The sequence below is a fragment of the Myxocyprinus asiaticus genome, chromosome 19, assembly GCF_019703515.2.
Source record: "Myxocyprinus asiaticus isolate MX2 ecotype Aquarium Trade chromosome 19, UBuf_Myxa_2, whole genome shotgun sequence".
In the NCBI taxonomy this organism is placed as follows: domain Eukaryota; kingdom Metazoa; phylum Chordata; class Actinopteri; order Cypriniformes; family Catostomidae; genus Myxocyprinus; species Myxocyprinus asiaticus.
In genome coordinates this window covers 23,494,971-23,518,016 of record NC_059362.1, presented here as the reverse complement: position 1 = coordinate 23,518,016, position 23,046 = coordinate 23,494,971, and the positions used below count along the sequence as shown (strand labels likewise).

General features: G+C 40.4%; 1 protein-coding gene across 9 annotated transcripts in view; it reads right to left on the bottom strand.

The window, feature by feature from the left end:
* LOC127456755 (protein furry homolog-like) overlaps positions 1–23,046 on the bottom strand; it is a 206,515-nt gene that overhangs the window by 3,354 nt on the left and 180,115 nt on the right. For 7 of the 9 annotated variants that reach the window (XM_051725323.1, XM_051725324.1, XM_051725318.1 and 4 more), the window contains 8 exons: positions 20,997–21,382; positions 14,659–14,866; positions 13,691–13,840; positions 12,807–12,905; positions 11,110–11,178; positions 5,503–5,520; positions 2,314–2,424; positions 84–277 (listed from right to left, as the gene is read on the bottom strand). In XM_051725323.1, coding sequence (XP_051581283.1) covers positions 84–277; positions 2,314–2,424; positions 5,503–5,520; positions 11,110–11,178; positions 12,807–12,905; positions 13,691–13,840; positions 14,659–14,866; positions 20,997–21,382 — 1,235 coding nt within the window. The remainder of the gene's footprint in view (positions 1–83; positions 278–2,313; positions 2,425–5,502; positions 5,521–11,109; positions 11,179–12,806; positions 12,906–13,690; positions 13,841–14,658; positions 14,867–20,996; positions 21,383–23,046) is intronic. The other 2 variants (XM_051725317.1, XM_051725325.1) reach the window with 1 other exon arrangement.

Genomic DNA, 23,046 nt, shown 5'->3' with positions numbered 1-23,046 from the left:
TTAGTTATCGGCAAAATCCAATATTGGTCAACCTATAGTATATATTTTTAATGAGTGAGTGAGTCAAAGTTATGTATGCTTACCTGAAGGCTTTCACTTGAGCAATGGCTGTGCGGAAGTCGCGTACTCTAAGACTCTCGATGAGTGAGTGGATGGCTGTCTCTGTGCTCGACTGGTCCACCTCAAAATCCACCACTCCCTCCTGTCCATCATCTCCTGACTCCGCCTCCTTCAGACAGCTCTCTAGTATGGCCAGCTCCTCTGACATGTTAGTCACCTGAGAAGCACAGTGTGTCATGATTTTAAATCAGACAATATTTTGATTCAATTAAAGTTAAATCACTCCTGAAAAGTGACTAAACTGACAATACACAAGCCCAACAGTATAACAATATCTGGCTAAACATTTGTGCATACAAGCATTTCAGTACACAAGCCCAAAATTATACCAATATTTGGCTATACATTTGTGATTACAAGCATTTCAGTACATGCACACACTGATCAGCCACAACATTAAAACCGCTGACAGGTGAAGCGAATAACATTGATTATCTCGTTACAATGGCACCTGTCAAGAGGTGGGATACATTAGGCAGCAAGTGAACAGTCAGTTCTTTAATTTCATGTGTTGGAAGCAGGAAGAATGGGCAAGCGTAAGGATCTGAGCGACTTTGACAAGGGCCAAATTGTGATGGCTAGATGACTGGGTCAGAGCATCTCCAAAACAGCAGGTCTTGTGGGGTGTTCCTGGTATGCAGTGGTTAGTACCTACAAAAACGGTTCCAAGGAAAGACAACCGGTGAACCGGCAATAGGGTCATGGGCGCCCAAGGCTCAATGATGCGTGTGAGGAGCGAAGGCTAGCCCGTCTGGTCTTATCCCACAGAAGAGCTACTGTAGCACAAACTGCTGAAGAACTTAATGCTGGCCACGATAGAAAGGTGTCAGAACACATAGTGCATTGCTGTGTATGGGGCTGCATAGCCGCAGACCGATCAGAGTGCCCATGCTGACCCCTGCCCACCGCCGAAAGCACCTACAATGGGCACGTGAGTGTCAAAACTGGACCATGGAGCAATGGAAGTAGGTGGCCTGATCTGATGAATCACGTTTTCTTTTAGATCATGTGGATGTCCGGGTTTGTCGTTTACCTGGGGAAGAGATGGCAGCAGGATGCACTATGGGAAGAAGGCAGGCCAGTGGAGGCAGTGTGATGCTCTGGGCAATGTTCTGCCAGGAAACCTTGTGTCCTGGCATTCATGTGGATGTTACTTTGACACGTACCACCTACCTAAAGATTGTTGCAGACCACGTACATCCCTTCATGGCAAGTGTATTCCCTGATGGCAATGGCCTCTTTCAGCATGATAATGCGCCCTGCCACACTGCAAAAATTGTTCAGGAATGGTTTGAGGAACATGACAAAGAGTTCAAAGTGTTGACTTGGCCTCCAAATTCCCCAGATCTCATTCCGACTGAGCATCTATGGGATGTGCTGGACCAACAAGTCCGATCCATGGAGGACCCACCTCGCAACTTACAGAACTTAAATGATCTGCTTCTAACGTCTTGGTGCCAGATACCACAGAACACCTTCAGAGATCTTGTGGAGTCCATGCCTCGACAGGTCAGAGCTGTTTTGGTGGCACGAGGGGGACCTACATGATATTAGGCAGGTGGTTTTAATGTTGTGGCTGATCGGTGTATGTCAGAGGAAGTCTATGCCTGTGTGTACAGTCTATAAAGTATAAGTGGGTTTAGTATTGATGGACGATAGACTGAATGGCTTTGCTCTGGTCTGTGTTCAGCATATCAGTCTCTCTCAGTGAGCTTAATGAAGTTACACTGCACTAAGAGCATTATGCACTGACAGATCTTTATATGAATCTATACAGACACACACACACACACACACACACACACACACACACACACACACACTGTCCGAGAGAAAATCTTCTATGTATCCAGAGATCTGTGTGTCCAAGTCTGTCTTGCCCCCTGGAGTTAATTTTCAGGGGCATTTTTTACCTTGATGAAAGCATTTCATTTTTTTTTCCTAATAAAGATACAGTATCTGACAGCTGGCCTGGTTGATTTTCAACCCTGGTGTGTAGTGTAGTGTTGTGTGTTCAGTGCTGCTGACAGGCCTACAAATGCAACCGTGTGCTGACTAAACACAATGAATTGCACAAATTGAATCTATTTCCTGTTTGCGTGAATTGTAATTGTGACATTTACACGCAAATTAATCGTACTCTCCAACTATATGAAAGACAATTATGATGCAAGTAAAAGGAGATATACAGACCTCTGCCTCTCTCTTGATAGTGTCCACCCTGCTTATGAGTTTGCAGTAGGCCTGAAAGAGCAGCAGAATCTGGAAATGGAGTTTATACAACCTTCTACACAACTCCAGCTCCTAGACAGAGAGAGACAGAGATAGAGAAAGATCATTACACCATTATCTTAACAACGTCAGATTTAATCATCTGCACTGTCAGTAATGGCATGACATGATCAGATGAACGGACAGCCAGATGGATAATAAATGGAGGGATGGGCAGATGAATGCATGAATATCTTGGCTTTGGAATGGATAGGAGGGGTTATAAGGGTTACACCCTGTTGTGCCCATCTAAATGCCAGAGATGGTGCAGAATGGCCCTTGTATGGTTCCCAAATCTGAACGAACCCCTGAATGAAAGTGATAATCCCTGTGCTTCCACTCTTTGCTTTTGGAAAGCTTCAGATCAGCAACTAAATAGAATGGACTGGAGTGATACACAATATGATGTCAGGAGAGATCAGGGGGGCCAGACAGAATGGCAGGATGGCATGCAACATGACAGGAACAAAGAATCTAAGCAACTCCTTTTCATCCATCCTCCGCTCAGATGTCCATGAACGCACTCCACTCACACACTGAATGCATAATACATGTGTCATACATTTTTTGAAAAGCATATGCAAAAAACCTGTTAGCAAATTACCATTTAGTAGGGCTGGGCGATATATTGAATATTCATAATATATTCGCAATGATTTTGCTGGTGAGAAAACTAAGAAACATTGTGAATATCGTTATGTTTTAAAGCGCAGTTTTTGAAAATAGCATCCCAGACTAATTTTGCGACACCTTGTAGAGTGACTCGTGAGTATTAGAATGTTAAGACTGATTTTTAAATAGTGTCTCTGAACTTCAGTAGCAAAAACAGCATAGTATTTCCATGAACCAGTTCAAACTGTCCATTTCACTGAATTGATTAAAACTCAGATTCAACAATTTGTTTGCATCATCAATAAAAAATGTTCACTGAAGTCAGTGCAGAGTTTTCATATATTAAAATTAGATTATTTGTATTGATTTTTATTAATCAATGCATGATGATTAATTAATCAAATTAATCGCATATATAGTATCAATATTTGCTATTTGAGAAAGGCCCACAAATAAAGATAACTTAATAAAATAAATAATAATATATGTTATTATGTAATAACAAGTATATATATTACATTCGGAATTGAAATATATTGTATTATTGTTGCAGACAATATTTATATGTTTTTTAACATAAGCTTACAGTTAACAGCAATCCATTTTGCAATTGAGTTTGTCAATTTATCGTGTCAAATACAGGACATTCCAGGACTCTTTTTTTATTTTTTTTTTACAGCAGGGCACCAGTGAGAGACACTGTGCAACGGTTAAAGAGGTCCAACTAGAGCACTTATGCACTCAATGGATAAAGACAATATTTTTTTGTCAAGCGTTTTCTTCCCCATAATTAAGTTTAAGCCTTTTCCGTTCCCTTTAGGAACCAGCTTTCTGTTTAAAATTGGGCTCATCAGTTTGTAGATAGTAGTATATACACTTACCGACCACTTTATTAGGTATGCCTGTACACCTACGTATTCATGCGATTATCTAATCAGCCAATTGAGTGGCAGCAGTGAAATGCATATAATCATGCATATACGGGTCAGGAGCTTCAGTTATTGTTCACATCAACCATCAGAATAGGGAAAAAAATGTGATTTCAATGATTTCAACCGTGGCATGATAGTTGGTGCCAGATGGGATGGTTTGAGTATTTCTGTAACTACTGATCTCCTGGGATTTTCATGCACTACAATCTCTAGAGTTTACTCAGAATGGTGCCAAAAACAAAAAACATCCACTGAGCGGGAGTTCTGCGGACAGAAATGCTTTGTTGATGAGAGAGGTCAACAGAGAATGGCCAAACTTGTTCGAGCTGACAGAAAGGCTACGGTAACTCAAATAACCACTCTGCACAACTGTAGTGAGCAGAATAGCATCTCAGAATGCATAACATGTCCATGATGTTCCTAATAAAATGCTAGGTGAGTGTATATCACAAAAAAATAAATACATTTGCCTTTCCACGGCCACTGTCTCAGTACAAGTCTAAATAGTGTTTTAAACAACCATGCATTATAATGAATTTTTATGGGAGAGAAAATACTTAACATGAAATAGTGTATTTCTCCTTTGATTACAGTGTCATTGTTTTGGCAGTAAACATTGTTCATCTCAAGGGTGTTTTAACTAAACCTGTACTGTATTGTACTTTTGTATTTAAAATGCTGTTGTTTTTCTCACCGTCATTTAGCATCAGATTAGAGTTAGTCTCTCTTCTAGAACGAGCACTGACATATGCAATGTAATGTCATATTGTGAATTACTGGTGTTTTTGTAATCACGATGGTGAGAAACAATGGTCATGCACTCGAATGCTTTGTGTTTGATAAAATTATCCTGCTTCTGATAGAAAACGTGCACTGATTTTCACTTATCTTTTTCATGACCGCTTCTGTCAAGTGTCATGTACATGTAACCTTTAACACAGACAATATCTCACACAATTCACGATACGCTAAAATATGGGACAAACAGCGTCCCATACGTATTTCATATGGAACAGTTGGAAACCCTAATCGTGTTCTAACAGGACACGATTATGCTATTCCGTCTATGCTATTTTTAATTGTTGATTTCTGTACATATGATCTACATTTTTAAATTTTATTTTTTTACATAAAATCGACAGTCCTAATTAAAACGTTTTAGTATAAAATATATTTAGTAATCAAAAAAAAAAAAAAAAAAAAAAAAAAACGTTTTTAGAGCAAATACATAAATTATCGTCAAAAGGCTAAAAATTATTGAGATAAAAATTGTTTTTAGCTGTATCGCCAAGCCCTAGCATTTAGGTAGCAAAGTTAAACCCATAAGTACACTGAATTCATTTAAATCCGAGCCATTAATGAAGCATAAAGTAATGATGAATGATCATGAATAAGTCTTTAGCAGTGTTAGGAGATAAGATGTATGCTTTGTTCTGAATTCTGATTGGTTTAGAATGATGGTACAGATAAACACTCGCTCAAATCAGTATAGAATGGATTAATGTTTAGTGTGTGTGGCTGAATTGAAAGGACTGCGGAAGGCTTGAAAATATGATAAGCCACTTACTGCTAGCATTTCCATTTGCTAAGCAAGAACGACAGCAGGTCACAAAAAAAAAAAAAAAAAAAAAAAAAAAGGAAAGAGGAAATAAGAGAAAGACCAAAAATTAGTGAGTTCATAACACCCCAAGACCACCATAAGAGTGATGGAAAGAGAAATAATGCAGTTCATTGGTAATTAAAAATGACAAAAAGATTGCAGTCACATGCAATGAATTTTAGGAAAATAAATAACTTCAAATATGCTTTCACTGTTTTTATGTAAACTCAAACATATGTAAGACACCCAAAGATTTGCAAAAATCTTTAAAAACATTTAAGAGAGTAAAAGAGGTGAAAAAAATTTAAGTTGCAGTAAGAGAGCCTAATGTAAAAGTAGGAATATTAACTGTCCTGTGAGGCTGAAACAGAAGATGACATCATTACAAAATCTGACTTTAGTGCTCTGACATCCTAGATTACTATAGTTTTGCTTATCAAATTTGTTTTTATTTTAATAGCATTTTCAAATTTATTGCATTTTGGTTTATTAATGAACAGTTATTAATTAACAGCCAAAGTTTTGAAAGTTGCAGTTTAGCTTTTATTTTATGAACATATTTTAGTAATTATAATCAAGGGATCAGTTGAGAAACCAACAGAACATTGGAAGAGTTTAGATTGACATCTAAAATAAGCAAGACTAGAAAAATAATTGACATTTGCAGGAAACAATGTATCAGCTCAATCTGTTCAGCTTAAAGGCATAGTTTACCCAAAAATGAAAATTCTGTCATCATTTAGGAACATTCCTATTGTTCCAAAACTGTTTGACTTCCATGCAACACAATAGATGTTAGGCAGAATGACAGCCTTAGTCACTATTCACTTTCATTGTATGGAAAATAAAATAAGCAATGAAACTGAATGGTGATTGAGGCTAACATTCTGCCTTACATCTCCTTTTGTGTCCCATGGAAGGAACAGTCATACAGGTCTAAAAAACACAAGGCTAAGTAAATGATGATCGAATTTTCATTTTTAGGTGAACTATTCCTTTAAAATGTTTTTAAAACAATAATTTTGTCTTTGATGTCAGTAGGGTTGCTATCATGCACTAAAACTGGGAGAAAATAAAGAGTGCCGCACACAGGGACAGTAGTAAGTGAACAAGACAAAAATAACTATTAGAACTAAAACTGGAAGGAGAGATGGAGAGCATAAAGCTGATGCATGTTCTCTCATTTAAAGGGTCAGTTCACCCAAAAATGAAAATCCTCTCATTATTTACCAACCTTTAAGCCATCCCAGATGTGTATGACTTCCTTCTGCAGCAGAACCGAAGTGAAAATTTTTATAAGCACATTTCAGCTCTTTTTATCTATACAATGAAGTGAATGGGTGCCATTAGACTGCTGACTATTTGACGATCCAAATGGACATTAATTAAGGACAAGAAGACATTAATTGATCAATTGGTGTCGTGTGGATTACTTTTATGCTGCCTAAATATGCCTTTTGGACTGTCAAATAGCCAGCAGCCCAATGGCATCTGTTTACTTGCATTGCATGGACAAAAAGAACTGAAATGTGCTTATAAAAATCTTCACTTCAGTTCCCTTTCTAACATTCCTTCGGTATCTCACTATGGGTAATGCCTCGAGCGTGGCCGATCCTGAAAGCACCAGTACACCCAGTCTGTCAGTTGACAGACCAATCACAGCAGTGATGAGGGAGTCCCACCTCCCTATATAAACCACGGTCATAGGTGCCTACTTCATTCTCGTTCTCTTCCCCGTGAAGATCATTGGAAGCTATCCTCAGCTGAACTTGTAAGAAGTGGTCGCTTAACAGGCTTTTCACTGTCAAAACGAATATATTTTCTGTTGTATTTATACTGTTTTCTCCAGGTGGCGTGAACTAGCACATCAAGGCGGGTTTGTGTTTTTTCTGCAGAGTTTCGAGCTGTTATAGCTTCTACCTCTACGGCACGTTGTGGTGGTGTGGCAGATCGGCCGGTCTTGACACATTAAGAGGATTAACACAGAATCAAGTGGCACGTTGTGGTGAACTGCTTCTGTGTTCTTGAGTTTGGGTTCTGTCATGGCAGCAGCCATATCACCCTGCAGCTCTTGCCTGGTTGCCCACTATAGCTAAGCAGGGTTGAGCCTGGCCAGTACCTGGATGGGAGACCTCCTGAGGAAAACTAAGGTTGCTACTAGAAGAGGAATTAGGGAGGCCAGCAGGGGGTGCTTATCCTGTGGTCTGTGTGGATCCTAATGCCCCAGTATAGTGATGGGGACACTATACTGTAAAGAGGTCCTGACACTCTGTGGTCATTAAAAATCCCAGGACATTTCTTGTAAAGAGTAGAGGTGTAACCCCAGTGTTCAGGCCAAATTTCCCCCATTAGCCCTTCTCAATCATGGTCTCCTAATAATCCCAATTAATTGGCTCTATAACTCTACTCTCTCCTCTCCACCAATAGCTGGTGAGCGTACTGGCGCTTTTTGGCTGCCGTCGCTTCATCCAGGTGGATGCTGCACACTGGTGGTGTTTGAGAAGATTCCCCCATACTATGTAAAGCACTTTGAGTGCCTAGAAAAGCACTATATAAATGTAAGGAATTATGGCAACTGTGAGCTCACCGAGCAGCGGAGCGAAGGGGAAGGATCCCTTCTGTCCGTGCACTTGTGGATCTATGATCTTGCCAAAGGATTCCCACCCACTATGTATCGCCTCGATGCCCCAGTGGATCCGAAAGCCCATTTCGGGGCTACAGTGTCCATAATGCGGCAGCAGTGTGATTTAAGGAAAAAAGATGGGTAAGCCTTTTAGACCTGCCTTCCCCGAAAATCCACTGCTCACCCACCGCAACCATCACATTCCGGGTTCACAAACCACTTTAGAGGTGGAAAATCTGGTTTTAGAACCCAGACCAGGCCTCCCCCACTGCCCCAGCAGTCAGGGCAGGAAGAAGCACACCCGAAACAGCCCCAGCCGAGAAGCAATGCTTCTTTCCTTCTTTCGTGTTCTGGTTCAGGACATGGAGTGGGTGAACAGCACTCGCAGAGTCTTTGTTCCACTCCTCCCTCAAGAAGTGAGTTTGTTTTGCACCCCTCCAGCCAAGAGGACTCGGAAGGGGAATCAAACCAAGTTTTGTGTTACAAGATTCATGCACAAACAATTTAATGAGAGTGTTGGCAATAGTTCCCCCAGTGCCTCTCAGTTTGCATCCCCCTCTCCACCCATGGCATCAGAAAACAGAGGAGGAAAATTTACACAAAAACCTGTTACAAAATAAAAATCTCATCTGTGCATCCAGGCAGTGGGCCAAGGGAACAGCAGTGTGTGAAATAAAAAAAAAAAAAAAAAATTTATAATAATCACAAAATGATACCAAAAGAGCTACAATCCCCAGCTCCACCGCAAGATGGTGCCGCAGCACCATCGGTGAGCGAAAGCTTCAGCATGACCCTCTCTTTTCACGCAGAAAGTTAGTGCACATGCGCAGTTCATCCCTGGGTTTTGTCTACGATAAAACGGGGTTATCAGCTGCAATTCACTGTAAAACCACCAACAGTGTGTTAATGTCAACAGCGGAGGGGGACTCAGCTCGAATTTTAGAGGAGGAAATAGCAAATTTGCTGAGCAAAAGAGCAATAAGGATTGTGCCGCTGGAGGACAGTCGTCAGGGTTTTCACTCCAGGTATTTTGTTATCCCCAAGAGAGGAGGAGTTTTCCATCCCATTCTGGATTTGCAAAATCTGAACAAATTCCTCAGAAGGTACAAGTTCAAAATGCTCAAGCTCGAAACACTCTCTCAGTTTATTCGTCCCAGGGACTGGTTTACATCAGCTGATCTGAGGGACGGGTATTTTCATGTTGGTATCTACCTTACACAGAAAATTCCTAAGATTTGCCTATCAGGGAATAACTTGTTTTTGACAGTGCCTTTCAGATTCTCAATAGACAGAGAGTCTTCAGCAAGTGTGTGGAGGCAGTGCTAATGCCGCTGAGACTAACGGGTCTCAGAGTGTCTGCTTATCTAGATGATCTACTGCTCAGCGTGCCGTCACAGCAGCAAGCAGAGATAGATAAGAGAATGCTGGTGTCTCATTTACCGAATCTGGGATTCAAAATAAACGAGACAAAGAGCTGCCGTAGATCTCTTCGCATCGCACAAAAATGCTCATTGCCCTCTGTTCTTCTCTCTGGTGAGAGATGGTGCTCATATGGGTGTGGATGCTCTAGCGCATCCCTGGCCAAATGCGCTACTTTACGCATTTCCTCCACCGAGTCTGATCATTCCCACTCAAAAAGAGTAAGAGAATGCAGCCATTCAGTCATACTGATTGCCCTGAACTGACCGGGGAAACTGTAGCAGGCGGAGATAATTAAACTTTTGTGCGCCCAGCCTTGGCAGCTCCCATTGCGCAGGGATCTCCTGTCACAAGCGCGGGGGGAAATATTTCACCCCGCCCCGGTTAGAGTAGCTCTTTGGGCCTGGCCTGTGAGAGACTAAATTTGAGTGTCACAGGTTTACCCCCCAGGGTGATTGAAATTATTCAGAGCACGAGAGCTGCTTCAACGAGCTCCGTGTATGATCGGAAATGGGCTGTGTTTGAGCAGTGGTGTGCACACAGAAACACTGTTCCATTTTTATGTTCAGTGGCAGATGTTTTTTGTATTCTGCAGGAAGTTTTAGAAAAAGGCAGGGCCTTTTCTACCATCAAGGTTTATCTCGTTGCCATATCGGCTTGTCATGTGAGGACTGACTCGAATACAATGGGTCAACACCCGCTTGTTTGCAGGTTTATGAGGGGTGTAAGACCTTTGAACAGAGAGTCAAAGCGACTGGTTCCGTCATTGGATCTGTCCGTGGTCCTGAATGCGCTTTCTCAGCCTCCCTTTGAGCCAGTTGAAAGTACAGAATTAAAGCTCCTTTCGCTAAAGGCAGCTTTATTATTGGCCTTAACAACTGCAAAGCAGGTTAGTGAACTACATGCTTTGTCAGTTCATCACCCTTGTATGCGCTTTGCTGAGGATTTATCGAGAGTGTCTCTTAAAACGAATCCAGCCTATGTGCTTAAGGTGAGCGACTCTGCGCTCAGCTGTAAGCCGGTGGATTTGCTAACTTTTCACCCGCCACGTTTTCCGTCGCCAGATGACGAGCGGCTTCACTGTTTGTGTCCAGTTCGTACTCTATGTTTGTATGTGGAAAGAACATAGGCATTGAGGAAGAGTAATCAGCTTTTTATCTTCTTGGTCTGATTCTTTTAAGGGCAGACCCATATCATGACAGCAACTTTCTTATTGGGTAGTAAAGGTTATTAAATTAAGTTATAATAGCATGGGGTTGCGACCTCCGGAGGGCACGAGAGCTCATTCTAACAGAGGCATGGCTATCTCATGTGCACTGTTTAAAGGCATTTCAGTCCAGGACATTTGTGCAGCTGCGAGTTGGGCATCGCCTCACACTTTTGTCCGATTTTATAGACTGGATGTAACAGAGCCGCCTATGACTCATTCAGTCCTTGGTGTGGGTAGTCAATCTGCTGATGTGTAAAAAATATAAAACCACACAAAAATCAACAATAACACAGTGAAGCACAAGTGTGTTATTTGTTCATACCTGAGCTTGAGTGTTGGGTCGCAGGTTGCTATCTTTATCACCAAAGGTCTTTCTGCAGTTCTCCAACCACTGCAGGGGGAAGGGGAGATGAAACACACTTTTAAATCACACTATTCCATAATAGCAGAGAACTGTAGAGGTTTATGTTTGTGTGTGAATGAGTGCGAACGGCATGTGCAGAGTTTTTAAAATCAAATTGAAGACTTTTAAGACCTTTTTCAAGACCTGAACAGATAAAATTATCTGTATCCCCATACCAGATCTAAAAAAAGTTTAAAATACTCACGTGTTTTTCACATATATATATCACATTAAAATTGGTTAATACAAATTAGAGGTCGACTAATATTGGATTTTGCTGATACGATAATGTGTTGAAAGGCAATTAATCTGCCAATAGTTTTTAAAATTGATAGCTTATATTAAATGTTTTTAGTCTTTCCTTCCTGTGATGGGCCAGGCAGAGGCTACAAGAGTCCAAATTGAGTAAAATTTAGATGCAGTTTATGGTGCAACCAAAATACCAATTACCAGGACCAAAAAAAAAAAAAATAAAACAAAATAATAATAATAATAATAAAAAGATTTGACTCATAGCGCAGAACTTTTAACTTTAAAGGCTGAAATACACCGGGGACTCTTATTTTAAAATGTAAGTGCTTCACTGCTTCCAGCTGCTCATTCAGACAAATAAAGGAAATAAAATGTGCACTCTTACAATAATCTACAACATATTACAATATAAACAAGTAGGTAGATGCTGATGTTATGGGAGATTGGGGGGTAAAGACACATGCCGTTTCTATGAGAGTGAAACAAATGGAGAGAGAAAGACAAATAGTGTAAATGAGAGAGTGTGCGCTTGTGTGCGAGAGGTAAATTTAATAACAGTGGGCTCCTTGGCAAATTAAAGAGGGTCTGCTTAAGTACATAGGGGGTCGGGACACAGTGCTCTCGAGGCAGTGCTTGTGTCTCATCCAATTACTGTCCCCTAGTCATCCACTCTCCCATCTGCCCCCTCTACTCCCCTTCCTGTAGGCTGTCCACCCAGCTAACTGATTTAGGAACTCCATCAGGCTATTCTTAGTTACTGTGCATGGAAATTGGCTGCCATAGATTCTAGATGGGTGCTAACGGAAGCTAACGCTGGCTGAATCAACTAATGTCCTGATATGATTTAATAACTAACCATAACAATAACTGCAAAGAGATGTCAGGGAGCACTTTATGTGCATGCACTGTCAGCTTATTCTCCTCTGCTGTCTAAGCCTCCCTCTCTTCTCCATTACATAACCCTACCTCAAGAACGTTTGAGGCAGGCTGTTTAGAAAACACATTGCTAATGAACTGCACACAAAATTCTGAGGCTGTAAATTGACCTTCCATGTCAGCCAGAATGATATAGCCTACAAAAGTTATTATTATAGTTTAGATATTATATACTATCCATTCATCTATATTAGGGGGCAGACTCTTTTGACTTGGGCCGGAAAGCAGCCACCAAGCAATGCCCAAGCAACAACCCAGAAGGACCTAGCAACCACATAGCTAGAATTTAAATCGTGGAAGTAACTGCTTTATATACAAAGTGTATGTATAATATATTTATTTTTAATGTGTCTGATGTCTGACTGATGTTAGCAAATGGCCATGGTTTGTAACAGGGGTAGCCAGTGAGGTATGGGCAGTGATCTCACCTGTTCAGCTGCTTCTCTCTTGCAGTTGTAAGTGTCCAGATGCTCCTGTAACTCCAAAACACTGAACTTCAGTGTTTCCAAGAGCCCACAGGAGACCAGCTGTAATACACAAACAAACAGTTCATAAACAAATGAGCTACATTATCTACCATAATTTTTTTTATTTTTTTTTTTTATTTTTCTCCCCAATTTGGAATGCCCAATTCCCAATGCGCTCTAAGTCCTCGTGGTGGCGTAGTGAAACGCCTCAATCCGGGTGGCGGAGGACGAATCCCAGTTGCCTCCATGTCTGAAACCATCAATCTGCACATCTTATCACGTGGCTTGTTGAGTGCGTTACCGCGGAGACATAGCGTGTGTGCAGGCTTCACGCTATTCTCAGAGGCATCCACGCACAACTCACCACGCGCCCCACCGAGAGCGAGAACCACATTATAGCGACCACGAGGAGGTTACCCCATGTGACTCTACCCTCTACCACCCCTGGAGTCGCGAGTTCGAATCCAGGGCGTGCTGAGTGACTCCAGCCAGGTTCCCTAGCAACCAAATTGGCCTGGTTGCTAGGGGACCTGGCTGGAGTCACTCAGCACGCCCTGGATTCGAACTCGTGACTCCAGGGGTGGTAGTCAGCGTCAAAACCCGCTGAGCTACCCAGGCCCTATCAAGGCCCTATCTACCATCATTTTAAATTATTATAATGTCATACTATCACACATGCAGATAAATGATTTGACATGGATATAATCTTTGTAGTTATAATTGCATCTAAACTAAACTAAACATCAATAAACAATCTTAAAAAGTCTTGATTCGAGAGCAGTTATACAAGTATGAGGTGCAGAGGAAGTGTACATTGAGTCCAGAGTGGAGGGCGGTAAACTCACAGTTTCAGCATCCAGTAGAACTGTAGGGCATTGTGAGCAGGAGGTCATGACCTCTAGAGAGCTCAGGAACTGGTTTCCCATTCGTTGAAGCCCCTCCCCAAGGAAGCGTACAGAGGCATGGGTAATCGAATCAAATTTCCTCTGAATGTGCTAAAGACAGAGATGCATGGAAAAATCACAAACCAACCTGGACATGCTGGAAAAAATTGCCTCCTCTTCTTCACACCCTTCACAATGCAAGTGAATGTGTACCACAATTTTGAAGCTCCTAAAAGCACATGAAGGCAGCATAAAAGTAATCCATAAGACTCCAGTGGTTTAATCCATTTCTTCAGAAGCGATATGATAAGTGTGGGTGAGAAACAGATCAATAATTAAGTCCTTTTTTTCTAAAAATTCTCATTCCTGGCCAGTAGGTACATGAAGAATGCAAATTGCCAAAAACAAATAAAGAATGTGAAAGTGGGGATTGATTGTAAAAAAGGACTTAAATTTTGGTCACCATTTACTTGCATTGTATGGACATACAGAGCTGAGATATTCTTCTAAAAATCTTTGTTTGCGTTCAGCAGAAGTAAGTCAGTCATACACATCTGGAATGGCATGAGGGAGAGTAAATGATGAGAGAATTTTCATTATTGGATGAACTATCCCTTTAAGTCTACCTTTGGACAGATTGACAAACTTCATTACAAAATGGACTGCTGTGGTCTGTAGGCCAGTGATAGGCTTTTGCTTAATGATATAAAAAACAACAAAATACTAAAGCCACATTTTGTAATGTCTACTCAATGTTTCTATCATCAGCCACAGTAATGTAATGTCTTATATATAATGAGCTTTCTTCATTTGGGCTTTTCTTTACAAAATTTATTTATGTGATTATTTGTGATTGTATTGATGAATCAATCAGTATATCTAGTAACTGATTGACAACCATAGTTGAAAACGCACTCATTTCCTCTCACCTGGAATAGTCGCGAGAACACGTGGAAAGTGTACACAGCACACGACCCATCCGAATCTGACAACATCTGGTTGACATGGCAACGCCAGGCGTCCTCCTCGTCTTCATAGGCTACGGGCTGAAATGCTGCCAAAATAGCAGAGAGAAAGGGCGACGGAGGTGGTGAGGCCTGGAGTTCAGGAAATCCATCTGCATCACCCTCATCTTGACTGTAAACAGATATGGAAAGAGCAAACCTCAGCTACATACCGTAAAGAGAGGAGAGTACCACAGCATTACATCATCCAGGAAAGACAAAATGTAAACAGAAACATGCTGTTCCTTCTCTCAGCTCTCCCTCCCCCCTCTCTCTCTGCAGATGTCCTATACTGCAGTGTTGTTACAGTCTGAATCTACTACAAAGGCACAGCAAAACAGCTCCAGGACATAAAGACAAGCACACACTTACAGGCCTGTAGCACCGAAGAGCTTGATAAAGCAGACCGAATAGAAGAATCTGAGACTAGAGCTGCTGAAAGATGTGGAGGACACGGCCTTCATCTTCATCCTCACTCTTTCTGCTCTGATGCTCCTGTTCTCTCTCCCGCTCTTCAGCTCACGTGCTAGCCTGAATTCTCCCGCTGCATTTGTGACGCTCTCTGTTTTTCCCTCTCTCGCCCTCCCCCACTCACTGCAAAGCTTGGCAATACTGCTGCGCATATGAACAGTTCCCACAAACACATGGCTGCAGACTCCATTTCTGTTAAATGGATCTCAAGATGCTGGCGAGAGCAAGGAAAAACCCTCATCATGCTGTGCATGAGCAAAAATCTAATTAGAGCCCCTCTGTTGAATCATTGTCTATAATTTGTATTAATCGTTAATGGAAGAGGCTTAAAGGATGAAGCACTGCAGAGGAAATGAGTGTATGTGTGTCTGTGTATAAGAATGAATAAAGTGAGTTGTTGGAGCACTTCTTGCTGTTATGTCATGTACTTGCGTATAGGTGGCTAACCTTCAAAGCATTGATCTTGTTCCAGGCTAAAGCACGACTGCTGCCAAATGAGATCACCAAACACTGTTCTAGTGAACCTCATACTAATTACTCACAGCAGAACACAAGCAACACATCCACATAGTTGATAAATATAGTTGAAGTCAGAAGTTTACATGCACTTAGGTTGAAGTCATTAAAACTAATTTTTTAACCACTCAAGTCGTTTAGGACATCTTTGTGCATGACACGAGTAATTTTTCCAACAACTGTTTACAGACAGATTGTTTCACTTTTAATTGACTATATCACAATTCCAGTGGGTCAGAAGTTTACATACAATAAGTTAACTGTGCCTTTAAGCAGCTTGGGAAAATTCCAGAAAATTATGTCAAGACTTTATGCAATTAGCCAATTAGCTTCTGATAGGCAATTGGAAGTGTACCTGTGGATGTATTTTAAGGCCTACCTTCAAACTCAGTGCCTCTTTGCTTGACATCATGGGAAAATCATAAGAAATCAGCCAAGACCTCAGAAAAAAAAACTGTAGACCTCCACAAGTCTGGTTCATCCTTGGGAGCAATTTCCAAACGCCTGAAGTTACTACGTTCATCTGTACAAACAATTGTACGCAAGTATAAACACCATGGGACCACGCAGCCATCACACCGCTCAAGGAGGAGACGCATTCTGTCTCCTAGAGATGAACGTAGTTTAGTGCGAAAAGTGTTAATCAATCCCAGAACAACAGCAAAGGACCTTGTGAAGATGCTGGAGGAAACAGGTAGACAAGTATCTAAATACACAATAAAACGAGTCCTATACTGACATAACCTGAAAGGCTGCTCAGCAAGGAAGAAGCCACTGCTCCAAAACCACCATAAAAAGCCAGATTACAGTTTGCAAGTGCACAAAGGGACAAAGATCCTACTTTTTGGAGAAATGTCCTTTGGTCTGATGAAACAAAAATTGAACTGTCTGGCCATAATGACTTTCATTATGTTTGGAGGAAAAAGGTTGAGTGAGGCTTGCAAGCCGAAGAACACCATCCCAACTGTGAAGCATGGGGGTGGCAGCATCATGTTGTGGGGGTACTTTGCTGCAGGAGGGACTGGTGCACTTCACAAAATAGATGGCATCATGCGGAAGGAAAATTATGTGGATATATTGAAGCAAAATCTCAAGACATCAGCCAGGAAGTTAAAGCTCAGTCGCAAATGAGTCTTCCAAATGGACAATGACCCCAAGCATACCTCCAAAGTTGTGGCAAAATGGCTTTTTTCCAAAAATGGAAAATTTGTGGGCAGAACTGAAAAAGCATGTGCGAGCAAGGAGGCCTATAAACCTGTCTCAGTTACACCAGTCCTGTCTGGAGGAATGGGCCAAAATTCCAGCAACTTATTGTGAGAAGCTTGTGGAAGGCTACCCAAAAAGTTTGACCCAAGCTAAACAATGTAAAGGCAATGCTACCAAATACTAAAAAAGTGTATGTAAACTTCTGACCCACTGGGAATGTGATGAAAGACTGAAATAAAAATAAATAAAAAAAAAAAAACTGAAATAAATCATTCTCTACTATTATTCTGACATTTCAAATTCTTAAAATAGTGATCCTAACAGATCTAAGACAGGGAATGTTTTCTACGATTAAATGTCAGGAATTGAGAAAAACTGAGTTTAAATGTATTTGGCAAAGGTGTAGGTAAACATCTGACTGGTTTTCTGATATTGTATTGTTTGAGACCTTTAACATTTATGGAATGTCACTCAATTGCCATACTACCTGACAGATATCACTGCCATGCTTTTTCAGAAATGCTCTCTGCTCATCAACAATTGTGCACGTTCAGGTTTGCTGACATGTTTTTGGAGGGGGGGGGGGTTGGAGAGAGAGCTTTGTGGTTGAAGTGACGAGGGCTGCCTAATTTATTGGCAGAGGTCAGCAAAAAGGCTGAAATTGCTTACCGCACCTTTAAATATGTTTGTAACAACATAAGGGTGAGTAAATTATGTCAGAAATGTTTTAATTTTTTGGGGTGAACTATCCCTTAAAGTAAATTGTAAAACTTCAAAAGGATAGAGCTTTCATTTATATTACAGGACTGAAAAGGCAGAATACATTTACATGCATGCATACATTTACATGTGTGCATCAAAGAGAGAGATGAATATTCCTAACCTATTTACAGTTAATAGCCCTTCGTATCCAGGGGTAGCCAGAGCTCCTGCCAGAAATCGGCCATCTGGTTAGCAGTTGTGCAACCAAATAGCAAGTCATCTTATATATAAAAGGGGCATTCTGTACAAACAATCTGATTAAAATAAAACATTTATTCCCAGATGGAATACATTTACATAACACATTTAGGGTAAATACAATTATTTTTGGTAAGATAAAACCAATTTAAGCTGATTAACATGTTTGCATATTTAATAGCTAAAAAACGAATTCTGAGGCATATCTTTTTTTGTTGATAATTTTTGCTATTTTAATTATATTCTACACTTCTTAGCTATGGTCCTAGAAAGCTGGCTACCTACACAGAATTTTAAGATATCATAGATGGTAAAATGGTAAAAAGCAGGAGGAGGAACTGGTTTGATTATAAACTGGGATGGGAATCGTGAAGAATTGAACAATTCTGGTTCCGATCCAACTTAACGGTTCCATTAATGATTTAGTACTTTTGAGGAAGAATTATTTGTAAATAAGAAATGAAATTCTTACTGCATTCACTGCCCTCAGCAGCCTGTTGCCAAATTGAGATTATTTCAGCTTTTTGTCCCTAAAGCACTCTTATCAGTAGAACTATTTTTTTTTTATGGCATGGATTCAGCGTCTTGCTTTGATACAGCCCAAGCCTTCAAAAGCATCACTTTAGAACTAGAAACAGAGGCTTCTGGTGGTTTTAAGCACTTATTGGAGTAATAAGTGTGAGTGTGTGTGTGTGTGAGAGAGAGAGAGAGCAAGTGAGTGCTCGGGCGTTTCTTTACCTGTGTCTGTTGCAGCTCTCTTCAAATCACAAAGCACTTAGTTTAACTACACTTCTCAGCAGCAGGCTGGTAATGTTGCCATTCTAGTATGAAGCTTTTCAGTTGAAAAAGTGACTTAAGTCACGGGGGTGCATTGTAGTGTTGTCACAGTCCCAAAATTTCAGTAGTCAGTACCGATACCAGGGAAATTTCATGGTTATCAATATCAATTTCGGTATCACAGCATAAATATGCTAATATGAAAATGTGCTATTGAACATCCGTTTAGCCTATTTATAAAGTTACATTTCAATGTAAATAATAAATTAAAAGAAATGTATGTTTCCTTCAAGTGTTTCTCAATCAAGGATGCATTGCTTAATTGTTTTTAAGTAGCGCTCTACTGAAATCTGTTTTATTCTTTACCAAATCATGTTTTCCTTTTTGTTATTATCATTCTTATTTTCCAGAACTCCATGTTTTAGAGTTGAATTTAATTTCATCATCAAAATGGTGTCTAATCAATTAATTCATAAAATTTTAACAAGTGAAAATAGAACTTTTCAACATGTCATTGCATTTTTTTGCCAAACTTTTATTCAACAGCAGTTTTGCTTGATAAATTGCTTAATTATTACTATTATTATTATAATTACAGTGAATATTACATTTAACTATACAGTATTCTTCAATTTCTGGGCTCTAGCTTATATTTTGAAACATGCTTTTATTCCGTGTATTTTTTGCCATAAGCTTCACTTTTCCGGATAAATAGTTCACGTCACGGCCCAGTGTGAAGACTTTTAAGTCAGGCCTGAATTCTCATATCTTTACACTAGCTTTTGAGTCTGACAAATGAAATGTAGGACACAGTTTTGTAGTGTTTGTGTTTTAGATTACTGGTGTTTGTGTATGTGGTCATTTTGAAATGTTATGTTTTAAATTTTATTACTGTGAAGCACTTTGGTGAACTATATTGTTTTAAATGCTATATAAATAAAGTTGAGTTGAGATTAAAGTACAAATGCTGTGATATAATTATATAAATATATAGTGTACATGTGCTGCGTGGTTCACAGTAGATTAGTGCTCTGCTCTGTCATCTGATACAACGTGTCCTGAATGATTCACAATGTCTGTGGAGTTTCCAGTGTTTGAGCTGTCGGATTTATACAAAGTAAACAGCTCTTCCACACTAAGATTGCAGCCTTTAGCAGTTTAATTAATCATGCTAGGATGTCACGATTTTAATTTGATAAACTGTCAATTTCAGTGTAAGGAGTAACAGAGCACACGCTCAAAATGAGCATTTTAAAGCAGTCATGTGTCAGTCGTACTGCACGCTGGTAGCGGGTAGAGTACTACCGGTACTGCAGAAACGACTTAGTATCAACATGGTATCAAAGTACCGGTACTTTTGACAACACTAGTGCATTGACATCAAGGCTCTGTGTGTCGCCCATGAGTGTCTATGGGTGAGAGCAAAAAAGAAAGAGGGAGCGCAAGGGTGCTTTCCACAGAAATTGAAATAAATTGAAGATATTATAGAAATTGACTGTCATTCTTATCCGAGCCAATGTCTTTTTTTTTTTATTTCGTTATTTTGTTGTGGTAGATTATACAGCTCTTCGAAATAACATATAATTTGGCGAAGTAATATGGAACTGTTATGCTGTCAAGACCTGGAACTACTTCTACACTAGCTGTGCATTTACTGAAAAATAACTGCACACCTTAGAACAGGGGTGTCAAACTCAGTTCCTGGAGGGCCACAGCCCTGCAGAGTTTAGTTCCAGCCCTGCTCCAAAATGCCTCATTTTCATCTTCAAGCACATCTGAAGACCTTGATTAGCTGCTTCAGGTGTTTAATTAGGGTTGGATCTAAATTCTGCTGGACTGTGGCCCTCCAGGAACCGAGTTTGACACCCATGCCTTAGAACATCCATCAACCAATCAGAATCAAATATTCAACAGCCACATGGTATAATTCCATCGAATTAAAAATGTCTTATTTTTTCCAATATTTGTGTGTGATATTGTATGTCTTTTATGAATGGAGTTTCATGTTGGTTGCTTGGCAACATGTTAATGTCAAACTATATTTTGACTTGAGGCTGCTATTTGCTTCATATGAAAAGTGCCATTTGTGTGGTGCATATGAGTGACCATTAACTGAGTTGTTGCCTATAAAGAGTTTTTCAGATCAGTTATAAGGTTCCATTTTATTAGGATGCTGCCTCAGAAGGTAGGCAGTAGACAGCAAGGTAGATCTCCTAAGTTTTGGAATGGAGCTGTGGCTGACTTGCATAACATTTTACCACTTGGATGATTTCCACTGGTTACCCAAATCTGAAGGAAGGGTAACAGGTTGCAAAACCAAATCACTGACCAACCTGGACATGCTGGAAAAATCGGCCTCCTCTTCCTCACACCTCTCATCTAGCTCTTTCAGAGCTAGTGTCACGTCCTCCTCACAGACTGAATCAGGGGCCGAGTCCAGAGCATGCAGGGGCAGAAACGTCTCCTCCTCACACATTGAGCCCAGAGCTGAGTCTATGATGGGTGGCGGCAACACTGAGTCCTCCTCAAAGAGGGATCCAGGCGGGCTGTCCACGGCCAGCGGTGGAGGGGGGGCAGGATCCAGGTCATCGGTGGGGTCCTGGGAGTCAGGTATGTGGCACAACTCAGTGGGGTCTGAGGGTAGAGGAGGGGCACTGCCAAACCCCGTATCCTCACTGACACTACTGCTCAACTCATCTGCTGCAGTTACACTGGCATCCTGCACATTTGAACATCAACAACAGAGGGCAGTCAGGAGCTGGGTCAAAAGGGTAAAACGTATTTTGGGGGCAATATATACAGTGTGGTTAAAAAAGCTTAAGTCAACATTGAATATCTTGGATTCAAGATCTATTTTAAACCTGTAAATAAACATGTTGGGTTCAGAAAAATACAAAAAAGAAATGTTTTATCATAAAGTAAATAAGAAATATTTGATTACTGAACCAGAAATAGTGCAGAATTTGAAATAAGTACATTTTTGACATTGACCATGTGAGCTCCTTTGTATGAAATGTCAGATTTCTTTTAAAGCACACAAGATGCTGTGTGGAACATTATCAAATCATGTTGGGATAACATGGATCATCATCCCCCCAAAAAAGTGAATTAAATTATCATGTACTCACCCTCATATTGTTTACATGTGGTTCCATTATTGAACTATTAAACTAATTGCTTTAATTTTTCAATGTAACTTTTCACTAAAATTTTTATTTTGATAATATTATACAGGTGCATCTCAATAAATTAGAATGTCGTGGAAAAGTTCATTTATTTCAGTAATTCAACTCAAATTGTGAAACTCGTGTATTAAATAAATTCAATGCACACAGACTGAAGTAGTTTAAGTCTTTGGTTCTTTTAATTGTGATGATTTTGGCTCACATTTAACAAAAACCCACCAATTCACTATCTCAAAAAATTAGAATACATCATAAGACCAATAAAAAAAACATTTTTAGTGAATTGTTGGCCTTCTGGAAAGTATGTTCATTGACTGTATATGTACTCAATACTTGGTAGGGGCTTCTTTTGCTTTAATTACTGCCTCAATTCGGCATGGCATTGAGGTGATCAGTTTTGGCACTGCTGAGGTGGTATGGAAGCCCAGGTTTCTTTGACAGTGGCCTTCAGCTCATCTGCATTTTTTGGTCTCTTCATTCTCATTTTCCTCTTGACAATACCCCATAGATTTTCTATGGGGTTCAGGTCTGGTAAGTTTGCTGGCCAGTCAAGCACACCAACACCTTGGTCATTTAACCAACTTTTGGTGCTTTTGGCAGTGTGGGCAGGTGCCAAATCCTGCTGGAAAATGAAATCAGCATCTTTAAAAAGCTGGTCAGCAGAAGGAAGCATGAAGTGCTCCAAAATTTCTTGGTAAACGGGTGCAGTGACTTTGGTTTTCAAAAAACACAATGGACCAACACCAGCAGATGACATCGCACCCCAAATCATCACAGACTGTGGAAACTTAACACTGGACTTCAAGCAACTTGGGCTATGAGCTTCTCCACCCTTCCTCCAGACTCTAGGACCTTGGTTTCCAAATGAAATACAAAACTTGCTCTCATCTGAAAAGAGGGCTTTGGAACACTGGGCAACAGTCCAGTTCTTCTTCTCCTTAGCCCTCTGACGTTGTCTGTGGTTCAGGAGTGGCTTAACAAGAGGAATACGACAACTGTAGCCAAATTCCTTGACATGTTTGTGTGTGGTGCCTCTTGATGCCTTGACCCCAGCCTCAGTCCATTCCTTGTGAAGTTCACCCAAATTCTTGAATCGATTTTGCTGGACAATCATAAGGCTGCGGTTCTCTCGGTTGGTTGTGCATCTTTTTCTTCCACACTTTTTCCTTCCACTCAACTTTCTGTTAACATGCTTGGA